The following is a 12025-nucleotide window of genomic DNA, read 5'->3' as shown; positions in this document are numbered from 1 at the left end:
CAGCATCTGACAGCTGTCGCATCACTTCTTCTGCTCTAAAAAAATATATTGTGCAAATACCGTCGTTCTTATCTACAAAGATTCATGGGTGAGGAAGAGGTCTCGAATGAGTCACGTGTGAGGTATGCATTTCCATCATCTCTGTCAAATGGATAGGATGTTTTGCCCCGTGTTGTACAGTCCTGCTCCCCTGGTGCTGCCATAGGAACACAGCAGGCTTTTATCCTCATTCCTGGTAATGTTTTCCTCCCCACCGGTCTGTCCTGGGGCCTCGTGTATAGAGCATGCAAATACCTGCTGTACTCCCTTTTCACGGCAAAGTTGAGATGTGAACTAAACGTGGAACTCACAACGACTTCATGGCTGACGTACGCACATTTCTACATGCTGTGGATACCTGGGCGACACACACAAGTTCCTTGCCTAAGCATGGTTAAGTTAAAGTCACAACGATTGTCACACAATCTGAAATTTGTCCTCTGCATTTGACCCATCCTTATGTTCACCCCCTGGGAGGTGAGGGGAGCACTGAGCAGCAGTGTGTGCCACGCTCGGGAATCATTTGGTGATTTAACCCCCAATTCCAACCCTTGATGCTGAGAGCCAAGCAAGGAGGTACTGGGTCCCATTGTTGTGGTCTTTGGTATGACTCAGTCTCAGGGTGGACACTCTAACCCAGGGGTCACCAACGCGGGCACCAGGTCACCCGTAAGGACCTGATGAGTCGCCCGCTGGCCTGTTCTAAAAATAGCTCAAATAGCAGCACTTACCAGTGAGCTGCCTCTATTTTTTAAATTGTATTTATTTACTAGCAAGCTGGTCTCGCTTTGCTGGACATTTTTAATACTAAGTGAGACAAAACTCAAATAGGATTTGAAAATCCAAGAAAATATTTGAAAGACTTGGTCTTCACTTGTTTAAATAAATTCATTTATTTTTTACTTTGCGTCTTTTAACTTTCAGAAAGACAATTTTAGAGAAAAAATACAACCTTAAAAATTATTTTAGGATTTTCAAACACATATACCTTTTTACCTTTTAAATTCCTTCCTCTTCTATCCTGACAATTTAAATCAATAATCAAGTAAATATTTTTTTTTATTATTGTAAAGAATAATAAATACATTTTAATTTAATTCTTCATTTTAGCTTCTGTTTTTTTGACAAAAAATATTTGTGAAATTTTTCTTCCAACTTATTATGATTAAAATTAAAAAAAATATTCCGGCAAATCTAGAAAATCTGTAGAATCAAATTTAAATCTCATTTCAAAGTATTTTGAATTTCTTTTCAAATTTTTGTTTTGGAAAATCTTGAAGAAATAATGATTTGTCTTTGTTAGAAATATAGCTTGGTCCAATTTTTATATATTCTAACAAAGTGTAGATAGGTTTTTAACCTATTTAAAACATGTCATCAAAATTCTAAAATTAACCTTAATCAGGAAAAATTACTAATGATGTTCCATAAATTCTTTTTTAAATTTTTTTCAAAAAGGTTTGAATTAGCTAGTTTTTCTCTTCTTCTTTTTTGGTTGAATTTTGAATTTTAAAGAGTCAAAATCGAAGAGAAACTGTTTCAAAATTTGATTTTCCTTTTTTCCGTGTTTTCTCCTCTTTTAAACCGTTCAATTACAGAAATACCCTTTTTTTTATATTTATCTGTTTTTATATATATTTATTGTGAGAAATCATTAAGATGATCAGTGTTTCCACAAAGATAAATATCATTAATTATTAATAATAACATAGAGTTAAAGGTAAATTGAGCAAATTGGCTATTTCTGGCAATTTATTTAAGTGTGTATCAAACTGGTAGCCCTTGGCATTAATCAGTACCCAAGAAGTAGCTCTTGGCTTCAAAAAGGTTGCTGACCCCTGCTCTAACCACAAGGCCATTGAGCTGGTGAATTTGCCACATATACAGCAAAAACTGTTCTGGTTAAATCTTACAAATGTATGGTATCTAGTTGGTCTAGATCAGTGGTTCTCAACCTTTTTTCAGTCATGTACCCCCTGTGAACATGTTTTTAATTCAAGTATCCCCTAATCAGAGCAAAGCATTTTTGGTTGGAAAAAAGAGATAAAGAAGTAAAATACAGCACTATGTCATCAGTTTCTGATTTATTAAATTGTATAACAGCGCAAAATATTGCTCATTTCTAGTGGTCTTTCTAGAACAACTTGGAAAAAAAGATATACAAATAACTAAAAACTGGTGCAAAAATAAACAAGTGATTCAATTATAAATGCATATTTCTCCACATAGAAGTAATCATCAAGTTAAAGTGCCCTCTTTGGGGATTGTAATAGAGATCCATCTGGATTCATCAACTTACTTCTAAACATTTCTTCACAAAAAAATAAATTTTTAACATCAATATTTATGGAACATGTCCACAAAAAATCCAGCTGTCAACACTGAATATTGCATTGTTGTATTTCTTTTTCCACAGTTTATTAACTTACATTCATATTTTGTTGAAGTATTATTCAATAAATATATTTATAAAGGATTTTTGAATTGTTACTATTTTTAGAATATTTAAAAAAATCTCACGTACCCTTTGGCATACCTTCAAGTACACCTTAGGGGTACGCGAACCCCCATTTGAGAACCACTGGTCTAGATCATGGCCTGACCTGACCATTTCATGTCCGGTTTTGCCTTTGTTGTTGTTTGCCTGTGTTTGAGGGTCTATTTCTGTTTTAGCGCTCCCTTCAGTTTTACTTCTGGTTGCTAGGAGCGCTGATCAAGCTCACCTGCCTCTGATTAGTGATCAGGAGACTCACTTGCTTCTAATTGCTAAAAAGAGTCACCTTTTCTTGAATGGAGAATCATTGTTTGCTTACGCTTCAGGTTAACGTTTTACAGTTTTTGATTTCTTGTTAGTTGTATGCTAATGTTTCGAATTGTTTGTGTTGCATGACAACCGTTCATATTTTTCGTTTGACTGTGCCTGTTATTGCACTTCCTTGCTGCACTGTGTGGTGCCATTTGGGAGTATTATGTGACTCTTACCTTCAGGCTGCTTCCCCTCCTTCTGCATTCTGGAATCAAGAAATACTAGCGCCGAGCCAAATGGTGACAACGGGTTTTCAAAGTGCGGCCTGTGCAGCTTTTTTTTTCCCCGGACCTTTACACCATCTGAAAATGTTATTATTCATTATTATTGAGGCCTATTATATATAAGACAAAACATAACTTTCTCATTAACAACACACAAGCTAAGATAAGCATATAAAACTAGTGAAATTGGCACGTTGTGTAAATTGTAAATAAAATCAGAATACGATTTGCAAATCCTTTTCAACCTATATTCAATTAAATAGACTGCAAAGACAAGATATTTAATGTTCGATCTAAAAAAGTTTTGTTATTTTTTTTGCAAATATTAGCTCATTTGGAATGTGATGCCTGCAAAATGTTTCAAAAAAGCAACATCCAAGCAAGATTATCATGGACCCCCCTGCTTATTTCAGCAAGACAATGCCAAGCCATGTGTTACAACAGCGTGGCTTCATAGTAAAAGAGTGCGGGTACTAGACTGGCCTGCCTGTAGTCCAGACCTGTCTCCCATTGAAAATGTGTGGCGCAATACTAAGCATAAAATAGCACAACAGAGACTGTTGAACAACTTACGCTGTACATCAAGCAAGAATGGGAAAGAATTCCACTTCAAAAATGTGTCTCCTCAGTTCCCAAACATTTACTGAGTGTTGTTCAAAGTAAAGGCCATGTAACACAGTGGTAAAAATGCCCCTGTGCCAACTTGTTTGCAATGTGTTGCTGCCATTAAATTCTAAGTTAATGATTATTTGCAAAAAAAAATAAGTTTGTCAATTCGAACATGAAATATCTTGTCTTTGCAGTCTATTCAATTGAATATAAATTGAAAAGGATTTGCGAATCATTGTATTCTTTTTTTATTTACGAATTACAATTTGTACATTGAATAGGTTTAAGCATATTTAATCAAAGTGCCCCCCGTATTCTGGGATTTTTCAGCATGCAGTCCTCAGTAGAGCAACTTTGGACACCCCTGGTCAAGATCTTGCTGATCTGTGTCACAATACTGAAATCATTATTGAATCCAATTGCTATTATTCTTGTCATGTTTGGTGATCATGTTTAGTTTGGCTATTTTCTGTTTGGTTTTTGCACTCTATATCAGCTCCTTTTTTTTCCCCTTTCCTGTTTTGTCACCATGACTACCAATCAGTTCACCTGTCCTCACGACTCACGCACCTGAATCATTTGAACTCACGCACCTGTTTTCAATCACCACATCAGGATTGAAGCTGGTCATTTCCAGTCAGTCCTTCTGGCATCTGTGTTCTTTTCATGCCAAAGTCCATGCTATTTATTTTCATGCCAAAGTCCATGCTGCTCTTGTCAAGCCATAGTAAGTGTTGTTTGTTTTATGTTCATAGTCTGTTTATGTGTTCGTTTTGTTCCTTAGCCAAGTTGTGCCTCCTCTGTGAGCGCTTTTTGTTTGTACCTTTTTTAGTTCAAATTAAATCATGTTTTTACCTAAACGCCATGTACTGAGTAGTCCGTCTGACTTCTTGGGAGAACGACCCCGCAGCAAGCTGCGACAACCCCCCCCCCATTATGAGAATTCGAACACATAATGCATTTCATAGATGGTCTTGTCTCGTCTTGAGAATATTCCTATTAGGGGGTGTGGGAAAAAATCGTTTCGAATTTGAATCGCGATTCTCACGTTGTCCGATTCAGAATCCATTCTCATTTTTAAAAAAATAGATTTTTTATTTATTTTTATTTATTTTTTTATCAATCCAACAAAACAATACACAGCAATACCATAACAATGCAATCCAATTCCAAAACCAAAGCTGAGCCAGCAACACTCAGAACTGCAATAAACAGAACAATTGAGAGGAGACACAAACACCACACAGAACAAACCAAAAGTAGTGAATATTATCAACAACAGTATCAATATTAGTTATCATTTCAGCATAGCAGTGATTAAAAATCCCTCACTGACATTATCAGTAGACATTTATAAAAATAATAAAAAAGAACAATAGTGTCACAGTGGCTTACACTTGCATGGCATCTCATAAGCTGGACAACACACTGTGTCCAATGTTTTCACAAAGATAAAATAAGTCATATTTTTGGTTGGTTTAATAGTTAAAACAAATTTACATTATTGCAATCAGTTGATAAAACATTGTCCTTTATAATTATAAAAGCTTTTTACAAAAAAATCTACTACTCTGCTAGCATGTGAGCAGACTGGGGTAGATCCTGCTGAAATCTATGTATTGAATAATTAGAGAATCCTTTTAAATCGGGTAAAAAAATCGTTTTTGAATCGAGAATCGTGTTGAATTGAAAAAAAAATCGATTTTGAATCGACTCGTGACCCCAAGAATCGATATTGAATCGAATCGTGGGACACCCGAAGATTCGCAGCCCTAATTCCCATTGTTCGCCTATAGCTGAGTCCAAGACAAAATCCAATTCAAAAAATGTATATGCTGTATGTAAAGAATTTTATACAACAATAATTGATTGAAAGACAAGTCAATCCTAAAAAAAAAAAAAATTTAGATGACCGTATTTCCTTGAATTGCCGCAGGGCATATAGTATGCGCCTGCCTTGAATTTTTGCCGGGTCAAACTCGCTTCGCAAAATAATTAGCGCATGCTTAGTATTACCGCCTGGTCAAACTGGTGACGTCATGAGTGACACTTCCCCTGTCATCATTTTCAAAATGGAGGAGGCGGATTTCAATACCGGTAATTTGGAATCGCATAAAGGAAAGAAGATTTTATTTATTTAAGATTAAGAGCTATTCAGTAGGATTTAAGGTCCAAGCTTACATCACACTCAAATTTTTACTGCATGCCTTTGGTAAGTGCCAGAGTGAGAAGAGGTTTTAAAATAATTAGCGCATGCTTACTTTTACCGCATGCCTTTGGTAAGCGCAGGAGTGAGAAGAGGTTTTAAATTAATTAGCGCCCCGGCGGCTATTCAAGGAAATACGGTACGAGCAATTTGACTGTTTTGAGTGTAAATGTTTAAACTTTCCGAAGCCATGGCTGGAAAGAGAAGACGTGTTGAAGAGGGTTCCACGGGGGTTTTAACAAGGGGAATAACCCTCAGCATGAGTGTAAGTGTGTGCTGTCCTCAGCTGAGCATAATGGACAGTTTAAGCTCCTCGTACTCCCATCAAGTAGACAAGCCTGCGGTTTGAGCTAATGACAGCACTTCATCTCTATTATTGAGAATATTCATGGTGATGGATGGATTTTGCGGCAGGGTGCGTGGATGGATGTGTGAGGAGATGGCAGGATTATACAAATCAAGTTTTCCTCGCATAAGTGCCTCTTTAGCGTGAATGATCTTATAGTTCAAGAAAATAAGTGTTGCATTTCCTTTCCTTCCTCAAGGATGACGAGCCACTCGCAGGAGTGCCCAACAGCAGAGACCACGCCCACATCCGCAAGTTTCTTACTGAGCACCATAAGACGTCGCCATGGAAACCAGAGGTAATTACTTATTTTCTATTTTTGGATCTTTTTACTGAGCCCTGGTTCGTCTTCATGCACGAAGGCTCTGAGGTCCGGTCGTCTTTTGTGTGACTTATCAACCACAACTTTGCATGACTCATACCAACATTACAATTTCATAAGTAATCAAGCTTACCTACGAAGAATCTTACCCTTTCCTTTTGTCAAATATAATTAGGAAGATACATCCTTTATATCTTTTCTTCTTGCTATGAGAACAATTCTTCACATTAAAACTATTGAAGGAAAAATATATGTGACTTTTTGAATGTAATCACCGGAAGGATTATAAATCATTTATGAAAACGTAACATTTAATGGTGGAATAACTCCATGATTATGTGATTCCTTTCTTTTTTCTAGCTCAGGTCAAACCCTTGAAGCTGTGTATTTTGAGATAAGGGAAGATTTGTAACCTCTGCAGTGTACGTTAATTCATCACGTGTGTGTCTCTTGGCTAATGTGACAAATTAGTCATCATCTGCGATACCGATATTTTGGTGCCGGTACTAAAATTATTTTGATATTTTTCGGTACTTTTCAGTACTTTTCTAAATAAAGGGGACCACAAAGGATTGCATTATTGGTTTTATTTTAACAAAAAATCTTAGGGTACATTAAACATATTTTTGTTATTGCAGTTAAGTCCTTAAATAAAATAGTGAACTTACAAGACAACTTGTCTTTTAGTAAGTAAGCAAACAAAGACTCCTAATTAGTCTGCTGACAAATGCAATAACATATTGTGTCATTTATCATTCTATTATTTTGTCAACATTGTCAGGCTTGCCACTGACAGTTTGTTTGTGTTTTAGTTTTTCCTCTGTGTGTTTAGTATTTCCTGTTTTTAGTTCCTGTCAGCGCTCTTATTTTGTCTGTTTCCTGTTTTTTTTTCCCTGTGCGCTGTTTCTCCTTAGCTGAGGCTGATTGGCACCTGGCCACACCTGGTGTCAATCAGCCAGCTCCTGATTTGCACCTACTTTTGTCCTCCAGTCAGTGCTGGATTATTGTCCTGTCGTGTCGTGCCGTGTCTTGTATTTGCAGCGTAGCGGTAAGCTGTATCCGTTAGATCTTTGTAGATAACTGTTCTTTTATTCCCTGCTTCCAGTTTGTTTTGTACTACACATTACGACTTCTGTTTCCCTGCTTGCTACCCACTAGCTTCTACGCTAGACCCTTTTTGTTTTTGCTAGCTTCCATGTTATGCTCCTTTTATTTTCTAGCTCCCATGCTAGCTCTCTTAGTTTGTTATCCACCTCGTGCGCGCTTTTGGTTGTACCCCTTTGGTTTGTTCTTGTTTTACTATTTTTATCAAATCATTTTTTCTCACCCCATGGCTGCCTCCATCTCTGCATCTTGGGGTTCGTCACAAACAAACTGAATTTTTTTTTTAAGGACAAGTGGTAGAAAATTAATTATTAATCTACTTGTTCATTTACTGTTAATATTTGCTTACTCTTTTAACATGTTCTGTCTACACTTCTGTTAAACTGTACCAATCACTTATTCTTCTGTTGTTTGATACTTTACATTAGGTTTAGATCGTACCACAAATTTGGCCATCAATACAGTACCAAGTAGTTCCTGGATCATACATTGTTCATATTCAAAGTCCTCATGTGTCCGGGGACATATTTCCTGAGTTTACAAACATAATATACATATAAAAATAAACGAAAGATGTTGTGATGCCAAAAAATATTGACATAATCATAGTAGTAATAATGCATATGTTCCTTGACTGCACTTAAATGTAGAATATATCCATACCATCCATATATTATATATATAATATATGTCATATAATATTTATTATTATCGTTAATTGTGAGCGAACTGTGGTGCTGAATTTCCCCCAGGGATCAATAAAATACTTTCTATTCTATTCTATTCTATTATCGACTAGATACGTGCTTGTACTTGTTATCCTTACAGTGGATGTCAGGTGTAGATCCACCAATGGCGTTTGTTTACATTGTGGCGCCGGTGAGCTACGGTGTGTAGTGAAGCATGTTTAGCTATTCCTCGTCCTGCAGGAAAGATGCTTGCAAGAAACTTCCTTTATTTGTCGCAATGGACACCAGGATTAGTGACTTAGAAGTCACTAAAACACTGCAGACGGCGGATGGACGTTAGCCCCTAGCTAGCTAGCGTCTTAAAGGACCTATTCCAGTGTTATAACTTCACCTTTAACATTAGTTGTTAAGCCAAAATGCGTTTGTCCTCCCTTTCCTGTGTACACACTGAGTCTGCTTGTAAGTACTCAGTGATTCAGTGATTGTGTGCCGCCGAACATGCTCGTCTGCTTGTAAACCAGCAATGAAACGACATGACGGCGACGTGGGCGCGGGGGGGCTGCCTGACCGGTACGTTTCAAAGGCGGTTAATGGGTAAAATGATGCATTAGTATCGCGGTACTATACTAATACCGATACACCGTACAACCCTAATCTGCACTGATTCCAGGGATATTAGGACCGTACATGATTGGTATTACATCTACAGATATAATACCAATGTAACCCTTTTGGACATTTCTTTGGGTATACCCACACACTCAATAATGCAAGTGTTTTTGTTTTTCATATAATTATTAAATTAATATTTATCATTTTTTCTATTTACCCCGGCGATTACAGTGACTTAGACTTAGACTTCCTATATTGTCATTCAAATTTGAACTTTACACTACAGATAAGAACGACATTTTGTTGCATTAGCTCGTGGTCTTTTCACCTTTTATGGAAAACTCAAATGTACTCGAATGGAACTCAGCGGAAAGTTTTTTTTTTATTTATTTTTGTGTTAATGCACTCACGCTGAAAGTTTTAATTTCAATTTTAATGATGTGCATTTATTAGAAAAAAATAATTAAGGTTATGGCAAGCAGAAACCTTGTGGTTGTTTTCAACTTTTTTCCCCAAAATACGCATTGAGGCGGTGAAGTGTGTTTTTTATTTGATTACACAATTAATCAAACAAGCTATTCGATAGGTTTTTCGATTACTATAATGAGTCATGGCTGCGGCCTGAATCTCCAATCGGATTGTTTGTTCCTCATAGACATGAAAGGCATATTGTTTTGGAATTTGTATATGATAGTACACATATTTATGCATTTGACACACACTACATTAGGGGTGCTGCTAGTGACTAATGTAATTATCGAGTAAACTATCTATTCATTTGTTTGCTTGATTGAGTAATTGGATAAATTGGGGACGACATTCTCAATGACATTGTCAGCAAAAGGTATTGCAATAGAATAATTTGTTATATGCCACTAAAGCAGGGGTTTCAAACTCAAATACAGAGTGGGCCAAAGTTTGAAACTGAACAAAGCCGCGGGCCAAAGTTGAACAAATGAACCTTTTAATAGGGACCCAAACAAGTTTTGCATTGAATATTGAACAAGCAAGGCTTATATAACTTTATAGTGACATGCAAAATCGGGTTTCAAATAATAATAATATTAAAAAATATAAATGGTATATCAAATAACATTTTTAAAAAATGGTATCGTTGTTTTCTATTTGTAGCCTTCTGAGATAAATATCAAAATAAACTTTTTCCACAGGCTAAAAATAAATCTGAAAATAAATTAACAAAAATTAATGAATCAAACATTCAAGCCTTCAAGTAGCAAGAGAAAGTGCACTGATTTGCTTTAACACTGAATATGGAACCAGCAATGCTTATGCAACTTAATAGTACAAAATCGTAATAGTGGTAGTAGCGGACGGTGTATAGCGTCCCGGAAGAGTTAGTGCTGCAAGGGTGACAGGGTATTTGTTCTGTTGTGTTTATATTGTGTTGTGTTGACCTTCTATCGCTCGGCTGTCGAGAGCCTGCTGCCGTACTGCATAACAGTGTGGTACGCCAGCTGCACTGAAGCAGACAAACAGGCGATTCAGAGGGTCATAAAGTCTGCAGAAAAAAATCATCGGCTGCCCCCTCTCCTCCCTGAAGGATTTACATAACTCCCGTTGCCTCAAGAAAGCAAAAACCATCACCAAAGACAGCACACACCCTGGCTTCCACCTGTTCTACCTGCTACCATCAGGCAGGCGCTACAGAACAAACAGGCTCATAGACCGCTTTTTTCCCAGAGCTGTCACCATGTTGAACTCTAACTTATAATAATAATAATTCACCCGTGTACAATATCCTGCCCTAATACCCTACTGTGCAATACTACCCTTCGAGTGCAATACGTCCGACACTGACTGTTATTTATTACTTCGGTACTCTTGTCTTGTTCTGTATATTGTACAGTATTTTGTATTTCTATAGTGTTTTGTATATTATACAGGATTGCTTGTTGTTTTTATTGGATAGTAGTCTGTTCATTTCAATTGTTAGTTTTTCCTGTAGAGGTCTTGTGTTAGTTATTTTACCCCATATTTGTTCCCACAACCGCACCTTAAATTGGGGTCTTTAATCTCATTATATGCAAATATAATGACAATAAAGTCTATTCTCATCTATTCTATTCTATATTGTCTTACGGTGCGGATGTTCTCCCCAAATGTGTTTATCATTGTTGTTTGGTGTGGGTTCACAGCGTGGCGCATATATGTAACAGTGTTTAAGTTGTTTATAGGGCCACCCTCAGCGTGACCTGTATGGCTGTTGACCAAGTATACTTGCATTCACTTGTGTGTGCTTAAAAGCCGCATACATTATGTGACTAGGCCGGCACGTTGTCTGTATGGAGTAAAAGCGGACCTGACGACAGGTTGTAGAGAACGCTTTAAGGCAGTGCCTTTAAGGAACGCCCTCAAAATGGTTATCTTGGTGGAAATCGGTAGAAATTTGGGAAAATGGTTGCGCCGGGAGATTCTCCGGAGGGGCACTGAACTTCGGGAGTCTACCGGGAAAATCGGGAGGGTTGGCAAGTATGAGTATTTGCGGTGAATGCGGTGTTACAGCGGCAACAATGCTGTATAACACCGACGGGCCAGCACTAATGTAAGTTTGATATTGCCTCAAGGGCTAACCAATAATAAATAAAACACTTCTTACCATTAATGCAACCTCTTGAACAGGTGTGGTAGAAATTGGTTGGATGGATTAAATTGCATGTTATTTTTAACACTGTTATTATGTTAGACTAAATATGTATATATAATCACACAACTTTTATGCTTAAGGGCCGTTGATATAATTATTGTTAATTGTGCAAATCCAGGCTCGGGATCTTTCTGTGTGGAGTTTGCATGTTCTCCCCGTGAATGCGTGGGTTCCCTCCGGGTACTCCGGCTTCCTCCCACCTCCAAAGACATGCACCTGGGGATAGGTTGATTGGCAACACTAAATGGTCCCTAGTGTGTCAATGTTGTCTGTCTATCTGTGTTGGCCCTGCGATGAGGTGGCGACTTGTCCAGGGTGTAGCCCGCCTTCCGCCCGATTGTAGCTGAGATAGGCGCCAGCGCCCCCTGCGACCCAAAAAAGGGAATAAGCGGTAGAAATGGAT

General features: G+C 37.5%; 1 protein-coding gene across 1 annotated transcript in view; it reads left to right on the top strand.

The window, feature by feature from the left end:
- The window catches only part of LOC133563492 (N-acetyl-beta-glucosaminyl-glycoprotein 4-beta-N-acetylgalactosaminyltransferase 1-like), a 460693-nt gene that overhangs the window by 254891 nt on the left and 193777 nt on the right, over window positions 1-12025 (top strand). Inside the window, exon 3 of the mRNA XM_061917651.1 lies at window positions 6430-6528. Within this exon, the coding sequence (XP_061773635.1) occupies window positions 6430-6528 (99 nt within the window). The remainder of the gene's footprint in view (window positions 1-6429; window positions 6529-12025) is intronic.

Source organism: Nerophis ophidion, linkage group LG12, assembly GCF_033978795.1.
Source record: "Nerophis ophidion isolate RoL-2023_Sa linkage group LG12, RoL_Noph_v1.0, whole genome shotgun sequence".
NCBI classification, from domain to species: Eukaryota; Metazoa; Chordata; class Actinopteri; order Syngnathiformes; family Syngnathidae; genus Nerophis; species Nerophis ophidion.
This window is presented reverse-complemented; position numbering and strand designations above follow the sequence as displayed.